This window comes from Bactrocera latifrons, unplaced genomic scaffold (genome assembly GCF_001853355.1).
Source record: "Bactrocera latifrons isolate USDA-ARS-PBARC rearing strain unplaced genomic scaffold, ASM185335v1 scaffold_108, whole genome shotgun sequence".
Lineage (NCBI taxonomy): Eukaryota > Metazoa > Arthropoda > Insecta > Diptera > Tephritidae > Bactrocera > Bactrocera latifrons.
The window spans coordinates 670,344-696,771 of NW_017534497.1; the positions used below are offsets into that span (position 1 = coordinate 670,344).

The 26,428-nt window shown below is 37.4% G+C and overlaps 1 protein-coding gene across 3 annotated transcripts; it reads left to right on the forward strand.

Annotated features, from left to right (window-relative positions):
- The first annotated feature begins 1,980 nt into the window (after positions 1-1,980).
- On the forward strand, positions 1,981-25,064 carry LOC108971096 (glutamate receptor ionotropic, kainate 2). 3 transcript variants are annotated; one of them, XM_018936933.1, is made up of 15 exons: positions 1,981-2,133; positions 2,290-2,429; positions 2,501-2,647; positions 6,939-7,001; positions 16,727-16,936; positions 17,014-17,225; positions 17,310-17,468; positions 17,641-17,799; positions 21,666-21,940; positions 22,011-22,200; positions 22,270-22,493; positions 22,565-22,702; positions 23,909-24,339; positions 24,465-24,727; positions 24,797-25,064. In XM_018936933.1, the coding sequence occupies exons 2-15, from the start codon at positions 2,342-2,344 to the stop codon at positions 24,989-24,991; spliced, it is 2,754 nt and encodes a 917-aa protein (XP_018792478.1). In that variant the 5' UTR covers positions 1,981-2,133; positions 2,290-2,341; the 3' UTR covers positions 24,992-25,064. The 3 variants fall into 3 exon arrangements, with proteins under 3 accessions (XP_018792478.1, XP_018792486.1, XP_018792472.1); XM_018936927.1 differs by lacking the exon at positions 1,981-2,133 and having other exon boundaries at positions 2,167-2,429; XM_018936941.1 differs by lacking the exons at positions 2,290-2,429; positions 2,501-2,647 and having other exon boundaries at positions 1,981-2,215.
- The last annotated feature ends 1,364 nt before the right edge of the window (positions 25,065-26,428 follow it).

Sequence of the window (26,428 nt, forward strand, 5' to 3'; positions counted from 1 at the left end):
TTCAGAATCTTGKGTGTGATCAGAATCAACTCAGATGTATTTACAATTATTGCTTTTGAAGTCGTATGAGATTAGTGATCGATTTATGTCATATGCCATAAATTTTTTTTTAATTTCAACAACGCTCAAAACTACTGGCCTTACTTTCTGCCTACAAATGTATCACAACAACAACTATGCATGCGATATTTCCCACATTACTGCCACGCTTACATCTGTGCATATATTGATAAAATCATACATATCTTATAAGAGGTCGGTCCGATAAGTACTCAGTCTATAAAAAAAACGAAAGATTTGAAAGTATCGAAATTTATCTCTCAACATAGTCCAACGAATTGTAACACTAAATTACTAAAACAACGTTTGCAAATACGCTCTCTTGAAGTTTGGCCTGACGAGTGCTGTAGATTCAGATAAAATCTTTTACATTCTAAGAAGAACAAACTCGGAACCCATCAGCATCCCATTTTCGGCTCAATAGCGCCCTGTAACCGATTTCGGTAGTAGAAGTACAACTCATCTTGTGAACCTATGATCTTATTTGTTAAATGGGATGTGTTCTTCTGCACAGTTGTCAGTAGTGCCCAGTTACTGTTTCCAGTAGTCGATGTAGATCACATTTTGTGATTTTGTGCACAATGGAAACCGGAGCGAATAAATTTGGAACCCATTGCGTTGACAGCTTCCTCATTCCCGGTATTTCATGCAAAATATCGGGTTAGTTTCTTTTGTGAATGGTAAGGGGGTATAATGTGCATATGGGGTCCAACCCGTGGTAAACAGTCCAGAGCAGTATGGAAGATTAACTGGTAGTAGTTTCGTCCTAAAAAAAAAAGTATTGAACCGATTGCTTCAAAATTTACATATGTTCTTCTACTCACTTATAGATAAAGTCCCTACCAGAATCGTTTATTTTCGAAAATATTTTAATTTTTTTTTAATGATTTTTAACGAAAAAAAACAAGATTTTCGTGACTTTTATTTGAAGTTCGACAGACAACATGAACATCCGCTATCAACAYGACCAGTGAACTGCTTTTTTTGTTGCGGACTACTTTGATTTAAAAAAAAAAATATATTAAAAATGTAAAAAAGTGGTAAAATGTATGCATTCACAGAGAGTACTCCCTTAAATGTGAATTGCAACCGGGTGCCTGACCCAAAGTATGGCAGAGGTTTCAGATGTGCCTCGAACCCTACCAAGGTGGTTAGTGTGCCCATTCCAAACTGCCAATTGGTACCTACTGAAAATCTGTTTCAGCAGGTCCTCACCGGACGTTATCTGCAGTTACGAGAGAAATCAAGTGCTTGCATGGAAAGCTTTTGCATTTAAGGAAATATCTTGGGTTATTGTTCWAGCCAACGGTGCAGTCTTCGTAACCGCCTACGAGATTTGATTGTATTTTTAGTAAATTTCTCTTGTGGAAGTGGCGTTGGGCTGTGAAACTAAGTAYTTATCGGAATGAACTCGTATGTAGATACAATTAAAAGCATAGCACTCAAGCGGCAGACAATTCGGTAGAGACTTATGGTGCGACGAAGTTGGGCAGCGSCATGAACACGACGCGGCTAATGACGATCGCGACGAATTTTCCAAAAAAATATGTGCACATACATACATATGTATTCATCTTTTTGTAGGATTTCTGTCAATTTGTATTTTTGGCTACACATTTTGACTAGCAAACAAACACCAACGAAGAATTCGCGTAGACAGATGCTGATGTTGGCTAGCGCCAGCGCCGTTGCGTCCACCTTCTGGACTGTATACTTATAGATTGACTTGTGATTCGGTCGCGCCGGTATACAAAATATTGTATTGACCTCTTTCATTTTTTAAACAAAGGAAAATTTCAATTTCATTCTCATTTTAAAACGCGWACGCGTCGGTTGGCTAGGATTTTCCCCAAGTAAGTGGCGATGGCGCGGGATTTTAAATAATTTATATATATAGTATATTCATAAAATTATCGAAACAACAACAACGAAATATGTGAAATGAAAGCAGAGTATATACAAATATAAGAAAATAGCAACAACAAGCAGTCGATGCTCTCGGTTCGCCTAACTATAAGTTAACACGAACTAATTGCGCCATAAAATGTGATATTTATATAAGTTCTACCTCAAGTAGTTACTATAAAAAAAGTGTGGAGTTGTTAATATATTTATTAAATTTATTCTTTAATGTTTTGCCAGAAAAATCTYGAAGGTAAGGTGGCAAAAATATTAAAAAATAAAARAAACCTTGCTGTTTCATCAAACAAAAAAATGCGTGTCTCTTAGTGCTGATTTGAACACATAMAATTTTTGAGGTTAGGTTGCGCGCGTAGTGAAAATGAGAGTGTCACTTTATGTTTTACTTCCTTTCGTATTTTTCGCACAAACTGCGCAATTCACTAAGGATATACAAGTTGTGAAAGTTGGTATGTTTTTGTTGTGTAAATTCTTTTGTTTTCCTATATTACTATATATGCATACATGTACATATGTATAGGTGTGATATTTTTCCACAATGAACTGGAATTGGTGCGCGCTTTTGACACGGCCATACGCGATATTAATGAACTTGAGCTGGATGTACGCTTAGAGCCATTAAAGCATTTTGTAAGCGAGGACGACAGTCTTACATTGCAGGAGTTTGGTAAGTGGATATAACAAAGTTTTGACGAGATAAAGAAAAACGTTAAYTGCGCTTGCACCGGAGCTATAATACTCTTCATAGCTTCTTATAAGAAATTTGGTCGATTGATGTCTGGTCAAATGAAAAAGTGTTYCATAAAAACACTTGATCTCGACCGTTCATATTTTATCGCATCGTTTGTAAATGCTGGTCCAAGTAGAGGTACTTTTTTTAATACTCTTTTTTGACAGATCACACGTGCTTCGTGTCAAGCTGTCATGCTATTTTTTGTTTGGTATTGTTTGGTATTTCATCATGATCGTACAAATTTATTTTGAAAATTCATGTTCTGATTGGTCTACTAAGCGTACTATTGACAACACCATCACCCATCTTGAGAGCCAGATTTCAGTTTTACATAATATTCGACCGAATAGATCACGTTCAGTATGCAGTGAAGAAAATACAGCAGCCATAGCTGAGAGTGAGCCAGAAGATGGTGGAGAGTCGGCTCGGCGCCATTCGCAGCAACTTGGACTGATGTATGGAACGACTTGGTGCAATTTAYGTTGAGATCTTTTTTGATTGAAAGCTTACAAAATACAGTTTGTCCAAGAACTGAAGCCGCTCAACCTTCCCAAACGATATTGCTTACTATATGGACTCTTGAAAAGTTCTAAAAAKATCCGACGTTTTCGAGCTAAACTTTTATCAGCGCTGAGGTCCAGTTCTMGCTCAATGTAAACAAGCAAAATTGCCGCATTGRGACGAAGATTGTCTGTGCTGACAATCCCGCTTCGCCTCAGGTCTTGGAGCAAAACATGACGTGTGTCATTCCCTAGTTACGGGTGGATAGTCTGTTCTTAGTAGGCCAAATATTAAAGCAATATTGGGGATCACAGGGCCAAGACGTGAGATAATGTGACCGCTAAAACTTTCCTTAAATAGAAAGATTGCTGGAATCAAAGGTCGTCCTCATTAAATTCTACAATTCTTTAATCATTGAATGCGAAAATTTTGTTTACTAACGTACCTATTCATGCAAAAGTGACTTTCATCGCTGAACAAAATTTTATTGTGAAAATGGGAATCGTTGGTCATTCACCAAACGTACGAAGCTCTTGTTGGTTGTTTGGCTTCAATTCTGGCATGAGTTGGATTTTGTAAGCCGGAAAACCAAAATCCTTCCGCAAAATCTTGCATAAGGTGGATGGGAACAGCTGTAATTGTTGCGCGCGATTGCGGACGGAAAGATACGGGACCTTGTCTTCTGTGCGCACCGTCCCGCGCCTCTGAGGATTTGCACTATCCACCAGAGTAAACATGTTTATAAACCGTTCCATGGTAGCTCTAATTACCGACATTTTTSGGCGATTATGTCGACCGAATAGTGAACGCGATGCATCGTTTCGAAGTAAGTCTATTATGAAATGGAGAGCTGAATATAAAACAGTTGTCAAATAGACCAATTCCGAAAAAGTATTGTCTCATTTGTAGTTGCACGTCTAAGAAAACACTCATCATAATCGATAGCACCGGCTGTGCCTTGGATAGTTTGACGACTCTAAAAAGTATAAAATATATTCTTTTTGTCAGTTCGTTTTGGAATTTTAGAAGATGAAGAAATTAGTTGCTTATCTCRAAACAGTTATCTAAATTGAGTTTGGACAGAGTTATAATTTAGAAGCATGTATATTGTTTTTGACAATATATCTMATTTTATCTTTACACAAATCTCCTAGCTGAGAACTACAAATGTTTGCAATCGAAATCGAAAACAAGTCAATCAGAACAACAGCAGAGTCAATAAAAGGCTTCTTCAATTTACACTGTCTGTTTGCAGCTTGAACCAAGCGCGACTGTGATCAGTTTAAATATTGTCTCTGAGAATGCCGAATTAAATAACGGAAGGCTCTACGAATTTTATTAACAAACTAAACCTTAACATTTTTTTTAAATTTTTATAAACGCCTTCAAAGTAGCCTCCTGAGCCAATACACAATTTCCATAGGTTTGTTATAAGCTTCGGCTGGGGATGGCCTTTAAAAAATTTGGCTTTCCCCGTTTTGTATTTTCTTTGATGTGCTATTCACGAAATTGTTGGACAGCTTCGACTTCATATTCATAAATTAGTCATCAGTAATTGATAAAAGTAGGGTTCTGCATTGTCAATGATTTCTTTTGTGACCTCTACTCAACTTCGTGCTTGCAATAGATTTGGATCTTTTGATACGAATMAAGCATCCAAAAAATGAAACCAAAATACGTTGAGTTGATCCATAAGAGATGTTAAAGTCCACAACTATTTCCAAGCACTGCTTCTTTAACTTTTTCGATGTTGACATAATTAATAGAGATTGATAAACCATTGCATGAGACAAGTTTTCAATTTCCTCACGACCTTCACTGAAGGCCTTGTGCCACTGAAATATGTATGTACTTATGTTCGTGATAAGGTAGATCCAAAGCGCATCTGCACGTTTGCCACGAAGTTTGTAACACCCAGAAGGAAGCGTCGGAGACGTCCCCTATTTTGTCCCCTTCAAAGTAATCACCATGAGACTCGTGCCTACGCTTTTTCCAATCTTCGAAGTACTTCAAAAAAAAAATTTTTTTTTATCTTCTTCAGCTCCTCCTTCGATGCCGTCTTTATCTCGTCAAGAGAAGCGTAACGTCGTCCTTTCATGGGCCTCTTCAGTTTAGGGAACAAGAAAAAGGCACAGGGGGCCAGATCTGGGGAATACGGTGGCTGCGGCATCATTAGTGTGTTGTTTTTGGCCAAAAAGTCGCGCACAAGCAACGATTGTGAGCAGGGGCGTTATCGTGGTGCTAAAGCCAATTTTTGTCACACCTTCTCGGCCTTCTGAGAACATTTTGTACCACCGATAAACGTTGTTTCTGTCCAAGCTAGCTTCTCCGTATGCCACAGTCAACATTCGGAATGCATCCGCGCACTTAATTTCGTTTTTCACACAAAATTTGATACAGGTTCTTTGATCTATTTGTTTGAATAGGTAAAAATCGAAGACGATCCAAAACACGTGCAAGCAAAGCAGCTGTCAACAATTATATGAACAGCTGAGCTTGTTGGCATAAGTAGCCGAGCTTGTCGGCATAAGTGAGAGACATGAGTGCCAACATAACGCCACAAAAATATCCAATATATGTACGTAACCCGCGAAAATTCAAAATTCGCAATACTTTTTGAACACACCTCGTAAAAGTATAAATGATCAGTTTGTTGAGCTGAAATGATCTAGCTATATCCGTCTGTCTGTCTGTCCGCCTGTCTGTATATATACGAATTAGTCYCTCAGTTYTTAAGATATCGTTTTGAAATTTTGCAAMCGTCATTTTCTCTTCAAGAAGCTGCTCATTTRTCGGAACTACCGATATCGGACCACTATAACATATAGCTGMTATACAAACTGAATGAACGGAATCAAGTTTTGTATGGGAAACTTTTGCATTTAACAATGTATCTTCACAAAAGTTGGCACAGATTATTTTCTAAGGCAACAATGTAATCTCCGAAAAAATTGTTCARATCGGWTKACTWTAGCRTATAGCTKCCATACAAACTGAAAAATCGGAATCAAGGGCTTGCATGGAAAACTTTCGCATTTGGCCAGGTATCTTCACTAAATTTGACACGGATTACGGTTTAAGGTAATAATATAATCTCCGAAAAAATTGTTCAGATCGGATTACTTTAGCGTATAGCTTCCATACAAGCTGAACTCATAGTCACTAAAAAAATGCACCTGTGAAGTGTATATTAGCTTGGGTGCAGGCGAATTTTTTTTTCTTGTTCTTCTTCTTTATCTTCGTTTTATTGGCATAAATACCTACAATAGCGCGCCAGTAGTTCTTCTTCTGGCTCACGCGTTCTATTATTCTTTTCATGGATAATTGCTATTCGAATTTCTTCATAGTCGGGCAATAGAACGTCCGCTCCATCGCCATCGATTGGGAAATCTTGTTCACCATCTTATGGTGTTATACTTTCACGGTCATTCAGTAGGTTGAAGAAGTGTGCCCTACATAATATCAGTATGCTCTGGGCATCATGGGTATGGTATCCCATTCCGCACGTGTTGCGGTCGATTGTGACGTTGCGAGGTAGGCAACCTTATCACGGCACTCCTCATCGCTCCGATTGGATTTGACTCATATAAAAAATATTATTTATTCTCTAGAGAGAAATCTTTGAAATTGCTGTTTTTAATATACATATAATATATAAAATAATATACCAATATTTCTTTTCCTATATCTTTACATTCATTACATTCCTGTCATTTCCTTCCAGCCTGCGAGTTGATCGACAATGGCGTCGCCGCTATATTTGGCCCAAGTGCGAAGGCGAGTAGCGGTAAGTGTTGACTTTGACAGAAATATTGATTTGCTGTGAAACTAACAAATTTTTAAAAATGTCAAACAAGTTTCCTATGCRTACAAAATCCATTACAAGTGTATTTTTATCGCCATTCTATGCTATTGTGTCGTCATGATAATTGATTTGCTTTTAATTTTTTTCAACAATTCGTTTCATTAACATAACTAATATATTCGAAATACCGAAGGCTCCAAAAGTTTGTAAAATACTTATCCTTCTCTATTCGCACTTTTTTGTTATTTGTGGGAATTTTCCGTTCACGCTTTTTGTTTGGTTTATTTTTAATCTCCATTAATAAGCGACACGTGTGTGGCTTTTGTTATGTATACTAAAAATATTGTAAATGCTAAGAATATTGTTTGAATGTTTTTAGTTTCCATGCTAGCTAAGTTTTATTAATAGATAAACAAATATGAACTATTTGACGTCTCTTCATATTATTTCACTTTCAATAAAAGCTTATTATGCCACTTAATATCACTAAAGTAAACACAATTAATGCTTGTGTTTATGAATTTTTTGCATTTCCTACTTTGAAACATTTATTATTTTACATTGCAATAAAATGGGTGGTTCTAAAGTAAAAAAAAAAAAATTATAAAAGAAATTTTAATAGTCTTAATCAAGTATATTAAGGGGTTACATGGGTTTTCTCGTGTAAAAAAAAAACATAATTGTTAAAATTTTTTTATTGTTACAAAAATACACTATTAAAAAAGAAATTCTGAAATTTTGGAAAAAAAATATTTCAAACTCATCCACTGCGACGCCATTTTCGGTGACCCCACGGAAAAAAGATGCGCTCGCGTTGGTAAGATAATTTTTTACACGATCAGGTAAAGTGAAAAATATGCGTGTTTTAGTTAAAACCTTAACATAGAACTTAGACGAAGGAAAAAAAAAACTGAAAACTAGAATTTTGGCAGACATTTTTGCAAAAACACTGAAATTTTCAGTTAAAATTTCACGATATTTATACTCTGAACAGGGTATATTAAGTGTGTCACGAAGTTTGTAACATCCAGAAGGAAGGGTCGGAGACCCTATAAAGTATATACTATACATATATAAATGATCAGTATGTCGAGCTGAGTCGATTTATCCATGTCCGTCCGTCTGTATATATACTAACTAGTCCCTCAATTTTTAAGACATCATTTTGAAATTTTGCAAACTTCATTTGCTCTTCAAGAAGCTGCACATTTGTCGGAACTGCCGATATCGGACCACTGTAACATATAGCAGCGACTCTAACTGAACGATCGGAGTCAAGTTCTTGCATGGAAAACTTTCACATTTGACGTGGTATCTTCACGAAATTGGCACGGGTTACTGCTTAAGGTAATAATATAATCTCCAAAAAAATTTTTCAGAACGAATTACTATAGCATGCAGCTTCCATACAAACTGAACACATAGTTACTTATAGAAATGCACCTGTGAAGGATTTTTCTTTTTCTTTGTTTGTCAAGTAGTAATAAACAAACAATCCTGCGTCCAATTCTTTAAGAATTGTATCACATATGAAGACCGTTTGAGTAGTTCCCGAGAAATCTTGCCAACCGACTTCAAAAACATAGTTTCGAGAAAAACGTGCTTAAAGACGACGCCCTTAGCCTAGCTAACTTCGAGTGCACAAGTTCTCAAGTTTGTATCTCTGACGTTATTACTGGGATTAACTTGAAAATTTAGGACAATATTCTTGAGGTGTTGTAGCATTTAACAAGGAAATAAAAAATATCGGTTTTGGAAACCCGTAAACTCATGTAGTCCTTAAGTTTGCCGCCAAATTTGTAACACCTGTCTGTAAACCTAAAATATAAAGTTTTTGGTATACAGCTTGACGAGATAATTCGATATAGCCATGTCTATCGGTCTGTCGGTCTGACATTTTACATACGTCCTTTTCTACCCAAAAGCGATAGACTTATTTTAACCACCAATATCTAACCACTTTAGCATATTACACATTTTATTGGCAAAACTTTTTTTTATCCAACATGGCTCCTCTCAAGGGTGATATAGCGATTCTCTAACTTTTGGTTCCATTTTGGTAGTATGATTTGTCTTATGCTTGGAAAGAGGCTTCAGTTTCGGCAATCGCCTTTTCATTCGAAGAAAATTACTTCCCAGTGAGCATTGTTTTGAGAACTTAAAACAGGAAATCGTTTCTGGGAGCCAGATCCGAAGCATACGGTGCATGCGGAAGAAATTCGAAGCCCAATGCTTTCACTGACTTTTAACACCGTGCATTGTCTTGTTGAAACAGCACTTTCATTTAAGGTAAAAATTCGGTCCGATGGTCCAATAATAGTAATCCCTGTTGATGGTCCTTTGGTTTTCAAGCTAGTCAATAAAAATTATTCCATTCGCATCCAAAAAGATAGACGCATCTACCTTTCCAGTCCCAACCAGATGAAAATTTAAGGCTACTCTCTGTTATACCGTACAAACGGGCTAGGCCTAGCCTAGGCCCTTGAAGACGACCGTCGTCCCGTTTACGAGAGATTACTAATATGATCAAATATCTTGGTCTCACACTGGATTTCACTTTGCGGTGGAAGCTACGAAAGCACTTATGGTGTGTAATCGGCTAGCTGGTAGATGCTGAGGCTGCAGCTCAAGAATTGTCAGGTGGTTRTACACCATGATTGTGCAGCGGTGGCTTAGGCCGCGAAAGCATTGCAGACTTCGGTAGGAATTCAACTATCGAAGCTGTAACGACTCGCCTGCGTCTGCGTGTCGGGTGCAATGTATACATGACCGACGGCGCCACTTGAAGTCTGTGTGGATCTGCTGCACCTAGTAATCGGTCAGGTTGCCAAACATACACTGTTATAAATAACAATAGAAGAGTTTGGCAGAGGTAAAGTAATCTCTTCCAACGTATGAAAGACTGCGAAATACCACTAGCGCTTCTTCCAAGTGACAGTATTACCAAAAATGTAAACTGCACTAGGAAGTTCAAGGTTGCCCTCAGCAGTAAGATTAATGGAACGATTCTGCTCTCGAGCTACTGTCATGCACCAAACTCTCCATACCCCTGGGTAGTTATCCGAGCATAATCTATGCAGAGGTCTTTGCTATAAGTCGGTGTGTAGAGATAAACCTCCAACACAACTATCGCAATGAACTTATAGTTATATGAAACGATTGTCAAACGGCACTTAAAGCGATCTCTGCGAACGAGTCAAACCGCTATTGGTGCAGTAGTAAGCACATGCACTTTATTTGGGTGCCGGGTCACAAAGTTATAGCCGGTAATGAACGAGCTGATGAGCTTGCAGGGTCCGCGGCATCATCCAACATGATAAGACCCGAAACTTTATTGAGGTTTGTTCACATACCATAAAAAAGCTGCTCCGCAATGATGAAGCCGTGGGWAGCGAGAGGGATTGACAACTACTCCCAGGCATGCGCCTATTCTAGTTCCTAATGGTTGATTACAATCTTAAAAGGTTTAACCTTGTAATCAACCTCTCAAAGGATAAACTCAGACCACTTGTCGCCACCTACACTGGCCATTGTAAGCTCTAGAAGCATTTATATAACATGAGCCAAACTTTTTGTGCGAATTGCCGATTCTGAGACTTAGAGTCTGACCTCCATAGCACCTACTAATTGATTGCACAGCAGGATTAAGGTCCTTGGATCCATGTTTCCAAATAGGGAATACATCGCCTCAATAGCACCTAGCAATATAATGGAATTTATCAATTTGCTAGTGTTAGGTGAAAAAAATATTTATCTACGAACCACCCTGTACAATGCCTATATTTGTGCATTATATTTTTGTGTACATTCACTTGTTAGTTCATAAACAAAAGTCATCGCATTTTATGGCTCGTCTTATGGTTCGATTGCCTCATTTGCTGTATTTATTCATGGAGAATATGAAAATATGAATATTCAATAAGCTCATTTGTAATTTTTTATGAGCGATGTTTAAACTTGTTGTTGCATAACGGACATGGAAAACAACATTGATGTTATGTGTTTAGTTTTCGGTCATGCTTAGCTATTGAATATTTGGGTGAAAAATGCATGTCTACGTTTAAAACATATATACCGAACATATAGACATATGTATATTAGGTATATGAAATATGTTTTTTGTGTGTTAGACTGTTTAATTTTTGATTTATAAATACAGTGCTCCATGGTGGCAGCAAGAAATTAATCAGATTAATGAGTTTTGATTAAGAAATAAATTGTGTGTGGAATTATAGAGCATAAATAGGAGATTTATAAAATATGTTATATATATAAAAAAAAAAGAAAACAAAATTACAAAAAATTAAAGTAAACTAAAATTTATTTGGTTTAAGACTTTTTCTGTATTATTTACTTATACATCTAAACTGGTAGYTGAAAGTAAATTAATTCGCAGACGTCATGGCGTATGAGTAAAATTTATGTGATTGCATTTGCTTCAATATCTGTATTAAAAAATTATAAATGAAATCATTTAGCGAGCAAAACAAGAAAAAAACTAAGTTTTGGCTATATCGAAGCTATAATGTCATTCATAGCTGCATTTATTACAGGTAAAAATATGGTGATTTCTATTTCGGTTGGTCAGTTTGCATGGCAGCTATATGTTAGAGTCATCCGATCTGAACAATTTCTTGGAAAATTGTAGTGGTATTTGAAACAATAAGTTATGCTAAATTTGGGGAAGATAGTTTCTCACACAAAAAAGTTTTCCATACCAGGACTTGATTTAGACAGGTCCGTTTGCATTACAGCTATATGTTATAGTGCTCCGATCTGTATAATTTCTTGGAAAACAGTAGTTGTGTCTTTAACAATAATCTATACAAAATTGTGTGAAGATAGACTCTCAAATAAAAAAGTTTTCTATACCAACACTTAATTTTGTTCGATGCGTTTGTATGGCAGCTATATGTTATAGTGAAGCGATCTGTACAATTTCTTGGAAAATTGTAGCCATTTCTTGAGTCATAATATATACAAAATTTTGTCTGGATATCTTTTCAAATTAAAAGCTTTTCCATACAAAAGCTTGATTTTGATCGTAGAGTTTGAATGGCAGCTATATGTTATAGTGCTCCGATCTGTATAATTTCTTGAAAGATTGTAGTTGTGTCTTTAAAAATAATCTACACAAAATTGTGTAAAGATAGACTCTCAAATAAAAAAGTTTTCTATACCAACACTTGATTTTGTTGGATGAGTTTGTATGGCAGCTATATGTAATAGTGTTCCGATCTAAACAATTTCTTGAAAAATTATAGTTGCGTCTTAAATAACATTCTATGCAAAATTTCGTCAAGATATCTTTACAAATTAAAAAGTTTTCCATACAAAGCCTTGATTTGATCGATGCGTTTCTATGGCAGCTATATGCTATAGTAGCCTGATATCACCGATTCCGACAAATAAACAGCTCATTGTTGCGAAACACACATTTGCATAATTTCAGATTGATTTAAAGCATTTATGTATGTACATATGTTAGTGCTACATAATTAATTTAGTCAGATACTTCATGGCGTATAAGTAACATATATACTATATGGGTGATAGCATTCGATTATTAGTTTATTCAGAAAAATTATTATTGTAAATTATAATAATAAACTAAAAACTATATAAAAATCCAGTATTTGTGCAAATCCGTTTTATTACAATACCACCATGAAGGCAATGAGATTTCAATTATCCACAGCATGCTGTTGATGTCTATTAAATTAATCGCAATAAACTTGTAGATAAATTTGAATAATAAACATAAGTAATTTTCGTAACCTTACATTAAGGTCATCTACTTTAAATTAATGAAAATAACACTATTGCACATCCATCAACGATCGTTGAGAGCGTTCGATCGAATGCGTCTGGCAGAACAATACGTTGCTGTTGACGTCTGAATATTGCACTTTCAATTGATTAACATATAGCACAGACATAAGTACATGTGCGTCTAGCAGTGGTACGTTTTTGTAATTTGAAATAACACTTAACAATTTTAGTAAATTTATTTTGGTGAAATGTTTTTGAAATTTCGATTTGCGCTTTGAAGGGAAAACAGTTGAAACAGAAAATTCAGTTTTAACCAAAAAACAATGACGAGTTGATGACTTGGAGCAATGTTTGGGGTTACTCAATCGTAATAGACCCGGGTTTTCGCGTCGATATGTGAGAATGGATGAAACTAAACTAAACTGAAATTTCACTCTGAAGTCCAATCGACAGGCATCCGAGTATACAGGATGATGAACCCGCTCCAAAGCGTGAAAAACGGAACAGTCAGCTGGCAGGATTATAGGGTGTGTATTTGGGATTCGCATGTAGTAACTTTTATTGACTACTTTGAAAAAGGAAGGAACATAAACCGCGCCTATTAAATAGCGCTACTGGACCGTATGAACTACGAAATAATCTGAAGAAATAGGAAGTGATGTTTTAACAAGACAAAAATCCATGTATTGGGCTTCGAATTGCTTCCGCATCCACCGTATTATCCACATATGACCCCCACCAACTACTTCCGGTTCGTAGATCTCAAAAAAATTTTTCACTGTGAAAAAATTTTCGTCGAATTTAAGATCGTCGAAACTAATGATATTCTGAAGCAAAGAACATATCGTAATTCAAGAAAATGGCATCAAAAAATTGGAGGGTCGCTATAATTAGCGTAACTTCAAATGACTCATTATTTCCAAAAACTGCTGAATTTATTGTATCGTTTTATGACGTTAGTGCGGAAAGGCTTTATTTATATACCACTGCTTAGCAATGGATCATATTAAGCCATAACTTGAAGACAATTTTTGTTCTTGAAATTATTGATGCGGAGCGCACACTGATATTGAAGATCGTCATGTGATCTATCGTAAGATAAAAGCAACTATTAGTGGGACCAGTATACGCATGTACTTGTATATTAATGTTGCATGAACATTTTATGCCTTCTTTCACGTTGGATTCCACATAATTCGCTCAAAAAAGACGCGTTTCGATTGCTTGTTTTTTTTTGGAAAAAAGTGTATCATGCCAAGCTCAGATTATATTGTGTTTTGAAATATTTAGTTTTAAGAATTATTTTGTTGCTTTGTAAGTTAGGTCAGGTTAGTCTGGTAGGTTAATGAGCCAAGTATAGACCAGTTTTGGTCCTTTGCGATACCAGATGAAGTTTAGTTACTAGGTCTATGCGGGGTAGTCATCCTTTAGGATGCCTACATTGGACGCAAATTTTAACAGCCTATGATWTACAAAGAAGCGGATATAGCGACCACCCTTGCGGAGTATCTCTACAGACTTCTTTGGTCATTCTAGCGTCATTCCATTCTGCTCTTATCCTTCTAGAGATCAAGAGGTTTTTATTTCAACATTGTATAGCAGGATTACCACCTATTGACAGAATATTATTAAAGAATAGATTCTTTAGAGACACTTGTTGAATACACTAGAAATGTCCTGAGAGCCCTTTTGATATAAATGCCATTGTATGGAGTGCAGTCTCTACTGATTTGCCTCTCGTATATGAGTGCTGCGACTTGCTTCTAGGCACTGCGACCCTAATAAGCACGYCATGATTTTCTATAGCGTTTTCAGCAGAAAGGATGTGAACCTTATAGGACTAAAAATCGCCTTTAGACAGAGCGCATTCTGCAGCATTGCTGTAATGATCGATCGATCAGATTGCTCATTCTTTTTTATTCTCCGTAAATTACACACTGACTAGGTCTTCTAATGAGTCCTAGAATTTGTTCGTCCACTCTCCGCTATTCTTGGGAATTGGAACGGGCGAGACGGGTCTTTCGGATAATAGTATCGCCACCTCATGGGTCTTTTTAAAGCCACCACAAAAGTTCTTTCAGGATTTTGCCTTTATCATGGGCACTAACTTCATGTAGTCCCTTATAAGATCCTTATCGTCGTTCCAACAGTCCTCACTTTCTGCTAGCTTGGCTCGGTTGAAGCACTCCCTTACTTTGCATCTGCAAGATCCAAGCTCCTAGTTCCAACAGGGGGTTCGTTTTGTGCTTGAGTTGCAGCGTAGGGCATGCGTAGTGAAGAGTTTTTTTAAAGCATTCGTCCCGCCCTTTTCAGGCTCTTCATGTGAGTTACATACGCAAGATCTAAGTCTCTTTCCTATTAGTATCTGCCTATAGAAATTCCAATTTGTATACTTGGGAGTTCTTCTAACCTCGTGCCTGATATCTTCTGATCTAATTGAGAAATAGATTAATATTAAAATGCTCTATTCGGAATATATACTACAATGTGCGTTCCAAAGTTTTGAATCTAGCGCCCCCTGGTGGCGCCATCTACATGTTGACTGGTACGTTAGAATCTGCTATCTTTATCGATTGTCCAGTGAGAAGTTTATGACAATTTCATTGATTGGAAGTGAAGTWATTGCGYTTTAAGTGTCGATATGTTTGTGCTATCGGTGCGAAAATGAGCTTCGAACAAAGAGCAAACATTAAATTATGTTAAAAATTGGTAAAACTTTTACCGAAACGTGTCAATTGATGAAACAAGTTTGCCTATCCTGTAGCAGAGTGCGCAAGTGGTTTCAAAGTGATCGTGAGGACATAATGATGATCAACATGCGGGCCAATCAAAATCCGTGATCACCGGAAATTCCATCGAAACTGTGCGTGAATACATCAAAAATCAGCCAAAATCATCATTGAAATTCATGGAAATGGAATTGCACATCTCCAAAACATCGATTTATCACATTTTGACCGAAGATTTGGGTTAACGAATGGTGTGTACACGGTTTGTTCCTCACAAATTGACTGACGACCAAAAATTGCTTAGAATCCAACATTCGAAGGACGCTTGTGACCGATTATTTTACCAAAAATCACATTTTAATCATTAACCACTTGCTGTATGCATCTGATATGGCACCGTGCGACTTCTTCTTTTTTGGAAAAATGCATTTGTCCATGAAAAGAAGCGTTATGCAGACATAGAGCCATTCAAAAGGCTTGCACCGGCATACTGGCGGCCATACCGGCCAACAAGCTAAAACACGCATTCAACAAACCGTGCAAAAAATATATATTGAAGCAGAAGGAGATTATTTTGAMAAAAAAAAAATATCTATTTTGCCGAAAAAACCATTGTTTTTTTTAAAGTCGAAGACTTTGGAAAGCACATTGTATATTTCTTTAGTTATTTTCCTAGTGGGAATATTAACTTTATACTACAATAAAAATGCACTAAAAGTATGGAATTTCGATTTCTAAATTTAATCAGAGAGAACACAGTTCTCTTTGAATTTTCATCTCCCCACTCTGTTTCTAAATAAGAAAACACATTGTTAGTATTTTCGTAATGGCAGTGGTTTGCAAAAATTGTGACTATGCTGTGGCCAATGGCGCTTGCGCAATGAAATGCCAAAAATTTTACGAATACGCTCATCCGTTTTATTTTGATCTGATGATTCGTAATAGAAAGTACGAGTCAACGACACTTAATGTTTGTAAATAAAAACGTGTATATATGGTACATACATTTGTCTATGAATGAAATCAAGAATGATTGAGAAGAGATATTATACTCATGCACGCTCATTGGATGTGCTCTCTGTATTTGCTGCTCTCTACATAGTTTCTTTTTGATTTCTATACACTGTTTTTTGTTTTTATTTTTCTAAAGATTGTATGCTTTTTTATGTTTTTCTAAACATTGCATGTTTTCTTTTCGTTTCGCAGATATCGTTGAGGTCATTTGTAATACCACGGGCATTCCACATTTACAGTTCGATTGGCATGAAGAGAACTTCTATATACATACACGTAATCACAAGTTGACAGTTAATGTGGCGCCTACCGAAAATATGCTGGCTACGGCATTTTTAGATATTTTACACATGAAACAATTGGACTGGAAGTCCTTTACGATCGTTTATGAGAATAGTCGAAGTAAGTGAGATCATACCAGTGAACTTCAGCTCTTCAACATAACAGTACCTAAATATTGATCTCTTGCCTTTTCATAGGTTTGGGCCGCATGGAACTGATATTCGGCTGGCGACAAGTGCATAAAGCTGGCATAAAACTGTGGCGTTTCAATCGTGGTGATGATTATCGTATACTTTGGAAACTCGTGAGTAGTACGCGTGAGAAAAATGTCGTGTTGGATTGCCCGGCTGATATAATTACCGAAGTGCTTAACGCATCGATATATTATAACATGACTGGACAATTTAATGTGAGTCTAAAAGAAATAGAAAGACTGTTATATAATATTTTGTATACTAATATTTTGGATAAATGCATTTCCATACTATCTTAGCAATGGTTTCTGACTAGTTTGGATACACACACGAGCAATATACGAAGTTTAAATTCTCGGCAATTTATTGCGAAAATGGTGGCGGTACGCGTACGTGCCTATATGCCGCCGCCGGTGCATGACGAGGCGGATGTTTTCGAGGACATTGAAAGAGATCCGGTAAAATATGCTTTCATAAAACTTTAAGCTTTAAGTTAATGCGAACCGAACGGAAGATTTCACTTCTCTATATATGTGCAGATACGATGTTCGGGTTTCCTTTAATCTAGTACATACTTAAGTGTTCTAAAATTTTATATTCTAAATTTTTATAGTTCATTTTCAATTTTAGATTATTACYGTCTGCGCCAGATTGCTTTACGATGCTGTGGTGTTATTTTTCAACGCTATACGAAATCAAATCCGCAGTTCACGTTATCAAGAGCATAGAGTACGTTGTGAGCGTGGCTTTTGGCGTTTCGGAGTGGAAATTTTAGATCAGATGACACTTGTGAGTATAGTGAATTGACAGCAAAARAATGAAGCTTACGGTTTAAAAAGGCTGATTTAAAATTTAGAGAGAAAGCTTTTACAGTGAAGTTTCCTAAATTGGCAGAAAGAAGGCTTGCTACTTCATTTCAGTTRCAAGCTTTTACTACGTAAGTTGTGATTATGTTAAATTGACATTAATTATAAAGCTTTCATTTAAATAAAGGCATCGAAGTTGACTTTGGGTGTATACTTCTAACATCAACCTTGTTGGTGTGCTAATTGGTTCCAAAATATAAAGCTTTCGTTTCAAAAAGCTTGATACTTCAAGTTAAAAGCTTCTCCAAAAGCTTGTGTGGATGTCATAATAAAATGAAGATTTCGGCTTCAAAAAGGGGAACTAGAGTTTAGAGGGAAAGCTTTCACAGTCAAACTTGTGAGTTTGATAAATTGGCTTAAACTATAAAGCTTTCGTTTTAGAAAGCTAGATACTTAAGTTCGGTTGCAAGCTTACTCGAAAAACTTTTAAGGGTTTCACGATGAAACTTGTGAAAATAYAATTAGGTAGGTTTGATGCCTGATGGGTTCCAAGTATTGCAGGGTGTCCTGCTTKAGTTGCTCTAACTGTCTGCCTTATATGTATATAGTTTTTGAACCTAAGTAATAGGTCCTAAGCTCTTTTTCTGTCATAGTTTGCTTTTCACACTTGCAGCTTGTAATTGAGTTCCATTGGCTTAGAGCTTCTTGCACAAAATGCAGAATTCTGCCGACTTGACAGCCCTTGGCCGGATAAAAATCAAAGTCCGTTATGGTTACGTAGACCCGAATGTCGTGGGAACGGGCTCTCTTTTGATCGTTTCCAGCTGGCATGACATAGACTCTGCCTCGAATTCGTCTAAARTGTATCTCACTTTGCCAATTTGTCTGTTGTTCCTGTGATCGAGAACCGAAAATATGGACAAGCGGAGTTAACCCGCCAGTGAGCTTAAAACCTTCCGATAGTTGTTGGCTATCCTGGAGTTTTTCTGTGAAGTTTACAAGGCTAGCAATGTTGCGTGACTGTCTGTGTATACCAGTATGTTTGCTTTCTGTATCCTCGTAYAGTAATTCAATAGAAGAACACAGGCATTCTCTATATCTAGAATTTCCGCTTGAAAAATGCTGGCCAAGCTTGGTAGGCAAATTGAAAGAGAGAGATGGCAAGATCGTTGGAGTATATCTTTGTTCCTACTCCGCAGTCCATTTTGGAACTTTTGGCATAGATTGAGGTAGAATTCTCCTCCCCTACTAAACGACTTCTTCTGATTTGGAATATGCGCTTTACTGGTTACTATTTTTAAATCATGAGAGAGAGACTGCTGGTACGTTCCCGTCGTGCGCCATGTAACAAGAAACTGGCCAAAGTTACCTGTTTATTCATGTACTCTTGCCACTGAGGAATCTGCTTTGATGTAAGTGGAACAAGGAATCYTAGCTTTCTTGATGATAATGCAAGCCTTTGATTTACCTTCGTTTTATTTGTAAAAAWATTTTGTAACTCACGGCTCTTGGATTAAGCTTATGTCGATGCCCCTTTCATATAAAAGGAYTCTCAGATGCGCTATTGCAATTTTGGAATACTTTAGAATGATCTGCTCGCATCTAACATTGTAGAACATCTTCTTGTTCTTCTATTGCGACATCCCTCAGTAACTGGCTAGCGTCGTCGATGCTTCGTCGCCTTCGTCAGCCGCTTTACGGCCTTGAAATATGTTTATCCTAGCTTTGCGGATACCGAAGCTTATTTTGTAATCAGCTTTCGTTAGAGCCTTTATCGACTCCTCGCATATGGTTACTAATATTGATTTGTTGGATTTATTGGGTTCTCCTGCTTTATGAGCTRTCAGTTATTTGTACCAGGTATAACCCTGTTTTTTAGTTTAATTCACTTTATAAGCTTTTTTGGGGTCTCTTTGGAATATCCTTGTGGGTATCAGCTTCAATTTGAGGCCTCGAAAGTATCGCGACAATAACCGTAATAAAAGCATCGCGGAGTTTTTGAAGAGTCAAACTCCGGATGAAGATCCGCCGGAGTATATAGATTAGAACTAGACTCGACAATTTGACATCGATTTTAATCTTTGAAGTGGCTTGCCGTTTTTGTATTGATCTGTTCTGTTTCTTATCTTGATTTATTGGGTAGAATTGCCGTCACTTCTTTTTTCCTTTCTGGGAACTTGCATACCTACTCCGCTCTAGTACCGGCTTTTCCTTACTTGACTTAAGAATTTTTACCATTTCTTACGTGGTTTTCTCCTTTTACAAACAGTTCACTTGGGTTGGTACTCATTACTGCTTTGGTGGTGGTGGGTTTCACATTTGTTTTTATGATATTTTGATTGATACCCGCGGCGTTAACTGCTGTCCTCACCGGTGTACTATGGCGAGGAGGTTGCCTTCGTCGAATTCCGTTAGTAATCTANAATCCTGTAATCTGTTGTTAGAATCGTTATCCTAGTCAAAGGAGTTACTAGTTGTTGATCATGTTAATTGTGTTCTTTTTTGTTTCCACGAGTCAGCCRGAAAGGCYGCAAAGTCGSTATGAGTTGAGAAGGYATTTAATACTCTCGACTTCGTCCGAGCTAACGGAACACCGTTCACGACCAGTTATTTCATTACCGCGTACGGAACATTCATCCAGCAGCACGGGTACCTCGACAATTTGGCTTAAAGTGGATGTCCTTTTACTTCCACAATAGAAGCGGAGGGTAAAATCATACTTCACTCTTAGTTCGTAAAAAGGAATGTGCATCGCCTTTAGGGTTGTGTCCAATACTATTACTTAAGCCCCTTTGCCATGTCCGTTGCCATTTAAGTATATTTCGGGTTTTGGCAACACTAGTATTGTAATCTGGAAATCCACATTTTTGTCGTAAAGTCTTACATTCTTATTTACATTTTGTTATACACACTCAGAATGGTTTGACTTTGGGCGTTATTTGAGCTGCTTACAGTAACTTAAAAAAATTCTTCTCGTCCCAAAACCGTAATTTAAATCGCGATCTTTTGAACACCTTCGTGCAGTCATCGGTGAAGTGATAGAAATTCTATTTGGTGGTTACGGGAGTTTCGAGATTTATATGTTAAACAATAACAGGGAGAGGACACCACCCTGCAGAACAATTTGTTTAATTCTTTTAAGATTTGAGTTTCTACCTTGAAATAGTACGCATGATTGACCRCCGCTCAGATCCTCTTCAGTCCTGGAGGGAGTGTACATTTTTCGATGTCCTCAAGTAGCATTGTTTGATTGACTGTGTCAAAGACTTTTAACAAGTTCAATGTTACGAGGATCGTCCTATCGCAGGGTGGTTTCACACATCGATTGGAGCAACTGCATTTTTGAACTCTAATYCTCCGCATAGTCCTGAGTTGGCAACCAAAGACTTCGCTTTATTTCCGCACGTAAAAAATAAACTAAAAAGACAATATTTTTCGACACCTTAAGACGGTTGATCAGAACTCATAGAGACATCTCAAATAGAGTGGAAACAGTGCKTCGACAATTGGTTCAAACGCATGCAAAATTGTATCGTAGACCTCAATAAAGAATATTTTGAAAAACTATAAAGCAATTTTAATTATTTAAGAATGGTTTCGTTCTCGAATCCCGAAATATAAAAGGCAACAATAAGGTTTACAAAATCATTTCATTTTGGAAAAAGCATGCGAGTAAAATGTCAATGAAAGCTTTCACGAGGAATCTCGGTTCTAATAAATGTATGACTGAAAATAAATTTATTTTCAAAGCTCAGATTTCTTTTAGTGCGAGCGCCTTCGAGAAGCTTTCACTTTATTTAAAATGCAATAATTCATTAATATTACTTTCAATATTCTATATTTTTTAAGCTTACGGCACGTAACGTGACACCACCTTATAAAACACAGAAAATGCAATTAAATGCCTACCGGAGACGTGATGAATTCAATTTAGAAGTTTACAATCCAATGCTGGAACGTATTACCCATATTTGGAATAAAAATCAGAGTTTGGTTGCATACGAAAAATTGGTTGAGGCAAAGGCAATAAAAGAACAAAAATACAATGAGGAAGACGATTTTACGCCAAAGCGTGTAAAATACACAGTGGCGACGCGTGTCGGTGAACCTTACTTTATGTGGCGGTAAGTACACCACTTAAACAAATATTATTTTCAATTAAAAATGAATTCATTTCTGCATCCATTTTGATAGCAAAGAGCCCGATGGTGTGCATTATGAGGGCAATGAACGCTTTGAAGGTTATGCCGTAGATTTGATTTACGCATTGGCCGAAGAGTGTAATTTTGATTTCGTATTCCAGCCAGTGCCCGATAATAATTATGGCAGCTACGATAAGACCACTGATGAATGGAATGGTATTATACGACAATTAATGGATAATGTAAGTAATCGGTTCATATATAATATAATAAAAACAGATTATTGTTTAATATACTTATTTATTTGACAGAATGCTCAAATCGGTATTTGTGACTTAACAATTACGCAGGCGCGTCGAACTGTGGTAGATTTTACAGTGCCTTTCATGCAACTAGGCGTTAGTATTTTGTTCTACAAAGAACCACCACCACCTAAAAAACTTTTTGGTTTTTTCGCGCCATTCTCTTTGACGGTATGGATATGTCTGTTGGTTGCTTTAATGGTAACAGCCTTAGCTCTAGTGGTTCTAGGACGGTAAGTGCGGTGAATATGCTTTATGGTTGAGCCAACTGGTGTTTAATGTTTTTTATATGTTTCTTTAAAAGATTTTCAAAACCAGATTGGATAAGTGCTATTGCGCATGATCCCAATCCTGGTGAATTGGAGAATATTTGGAATTTGAGTAATTCTCTTTGGTTGAATGTTGGTTCGATATTAAATCAAGGTTGTGATTTGCTACCGAGGTAAGTTGTATATGAAATGACAATATAAAGCTTTTAAGGTTTGAAAGCTTATGCGAGCTTTCATAATGTTTGTGTGACGTCATACTAGCAATGCTTTGTGAAAAAAAGTTTATAATCATTTTCAAACTGTCATCTTTAGTAAATTAACTAGAAAAAAGTAAACTACAACTATATACCCTTCGCTAGTTCACTCGTTCAGACTATCCTCCAGAAGCGCTAGTTCAGCGCCCCAATGATATTCGACCCGCATCTTCTCGAGTGGTCGTCCTCGACTGCAGACGAATTCATCAATGGACGAACCACCCCCAGAAATCGATATGAACGATAGCACCGCGTCGTTATGCATGCTTGTTTGATCATCTCCTAGTAGACTATCCGCCGAATCTGAAGGCTGAGCGCATCTGTTGGTAGGATCCTAATAATGAAATTTTCGAACCCATAGCTCCCAATGTTGCTAGCAAAAGAAACGAAACTCAAGCCCTAGGGCGTAGCGAAATATTTACTTTTTACGTAGCCTTCTGAAGAGCTCCTTCCTTACCTCTCCCACCCGAGAGACTATCGCCTTATATAAGTCTAGCCATTCGGCACTTTCACACGTTAGGTGTAGATCAAGCCGTTAGTGCTCTCTTCCATTCTTATAGTGAGTTTGCACCATCCTTCTTACTTACTTCCTCTGCCTCTTCAGTATACTTATCAGCATAGTGTTTCACGAGTTTGGCTACCAGGCTGCAAATAGCGCTCTTGTTATGGTCTTTCACTGTAGAACCCCTTACAGACTCATGGTCAGACGTTTCTTTGCCAGCGTTAGCGTTTTCGCCGCGTATGAATGCTCTACCTATGTCGCTTTCTAGCAGATTTCCGCCATATTCTCTCTAACTATTGTCCCTAGAACGAGCCAATGCCGAATTTACTACGACTACGGTCCTAAATGCGGTCCTTTCACTGCTTCATTTTAGCAACCGTTTTAAATGGTCGTGATGTTGGCTAAGTAAGGAGGGATGACGCCCATGTGATCCTAAGCGCTCAAACTCGTCTAACGAAAAGAAAAATCGCCTCCATTTACACCTAGCACAATAAACTATCTTGCAGATTGTATCGTTGCCTAGAACCTGTCTTCCTCTCCTGTCTTGCTTTTTATATTATTTCTTTCTACTTAAAACTTTCACCATCCTCTCTTAATCTCTTTCGCTTTCATTTACATTTTAGAGGACCAGCTATGCGTATGTTTACCGCATTTTGGTGGATTTTTTCACTGCTACTCTCTCAGACCTATATCGCTAAATTGGCTGCTTTCATTACTGCCTCCAAAATGGAGAGTCCGGTATCGAGTTTACACGATCTCGTCGGTCAGAATAAAATACAATTCGGTATGCTAAAAGGTGGCAGCACATCATTTCTGTTTTCCGATTCGAATGAGTCTGATTATCGCGTCGCTTGGAATAAGATGGTCGCTATGAAACCGGATGCTTTTACTGCCAGCAATAAAGAGGGCGTGGAACGTGTAAAACGTAGTGGTGGTCGTTATGCTTATCTCTTGGAGACTACTGCGCTACAATATTATTTGAATCGGAATTGTGAGTTGAAGCAGATTGGTGAACCCTTCAATGAGAAGCATTACGCCATTGCAGTACCATTAAGTAAGTGAGAAGGAGAGACAAATTTTTTATATTTTGAGTCGTATCTCAAAATTTTTCTACTTAATTTTTTTCGATCTCACTTTCTCGCTCACGCTAAACCTTTCTATTTTTTCACATTTCCGTAGATGCACCATTTCGTTCTAACCTCAGTGTAGGCATATTAAAGCTAAGCGAAAAGGGTATGTTATATAAAATAAAAAGTAAATGGTTTACTACAAACGAGACGAATTGCAATGCGGATCCTAACGCTGCTGCAGATGTTTCTCAATATACGATGGAATCGGTCGGTGGTTTGTTTATAGTATTAGTCGGTGGCGTTTTGGTCTCTATCCTAATTGGCATATTAGAATTTTTATGGAACGTAGAACAGATCATAGTGCGAGAAAATGTAATCACATACTCTATTTTAAATTCTATCTCTATTTTTATATAATTTACTTTTATAAATATCATACAGGTACTACCAATGGTTGTGCTGAAGGCAGAGCTGAAGTTTTTTCTACGTTTTTGGCAGGCACGTAAACCCTTGCGCACTTATGCGGAGAGTCGTGGCTCAACTTCGACAGGTTACTCGTCATTTGATCAAACCGCAAGTACTTCAACTGTAAAAAAGAAGAAGAAGAAAAAGAAATCTAAAAAAAGTATCGACTGACTGCGGTTGATAGTGGGTATCTCGAATGGGGGGGTTGTCAATCAATAATAATAAACTTTGTATATATGTACAATAAAATACTCTTATGGTGAAAATTATTTTAACTCAATAAGCTATTATATACTTCACTGATTCCGCAACATGGCTGGGGGTTCACCATGAGCGTTATACTCGTACATTAGGTTGTCAAATATCCGCCTTTTTTGCTCTTTGAATTTCGCGGTTAAGTATAAAGCATTACAGAGCTCGAATCTGGCAATACTATACATCGTTGGAAAAGTCTTGACATAACCTACAAAACGCCGAAATTCGCGCTACTTTAAAGTTTTCCTGCGTTAAAGGCAAATCCGCCAGAGAATGGTTCCGTGAGATTAATGTTGTCTTGGAGGATGGTATTCTATCCGACGGAAGACCTGTGGCGACGAATACCGATCAAATCATGGAAAACACCGAGTTAGAGCGGCATGTGGCATCTCGTGACATCGCCCAGAAGATGTGAGTTAGTCACCAAACCATTTTAAATCATCCACAGAAGGCTGGATACACAAAAAATCTGATGTTTGGGTGCCGCATGATTTGACGCAAAAAAAAACATTGTAGACCGATCGACCACAAGCGTCCAAAATTGGCCAACAAGAAGGGTGTAGGCTCCACCAGGACAACGCACCAGGACACACTCCGTTGATGACTCGTCAGAAGCTACGGGAGCTCGGATGGGAGGTTTAAAGGTTTAATCGCATCCACCATATTGATCGGACATAGCGCAAAGCGATTACCATCTGTTTATGTCTATGGCGAACGCTCTTGTTGGTGTAAAGTTGAACTCAAAAGAAGCTTGTGAAAAGTGGCTGTCCGAGTTCTTCGCAAATAAGGAGGAAGGCTTCTTTGAGGGGGTATTATGAAATTGATGTCTAGATGAAAACATATTATGGAACAAAACGTCATATATTAGAACTAAATCCGATCACTGTAACACATTTTATAAAACATTGAATAAAGAGCAAAAAAGAAGAAGGGAGACAACCTAAAATCTGTTTAGAAATCCTATGAAAAATATACTCTTGTGTTGGTATAGTTTAAGTTATCGCCAAAGCGGACTGAACCTCTCACAAATCTGCTTTGATGCCTTATTTCTATATCCGCTATTTCACCTATATATCCAAAAGTATGAGATCCGAGAAATTTTTGCAGTGATATAGCAAAGGTGAGACATCCGGGGAGGATGTGTTGAGAGATTCTTCTCATACACTTCCAAACAGCTGATATCCCAGACTTTGCTGCATGTGTCCCCATTCCAATTACACTTTCTACAACCATTGGAAGGTGCGCATTGTTGAAAGCTTACGATTTACCCTACACCTGAAGGACCTTGTGACTTAACAGTTCCACATAATTGCTCAACGCTTGCTGAGATGATCTGATTCTCAACAGTCCAGT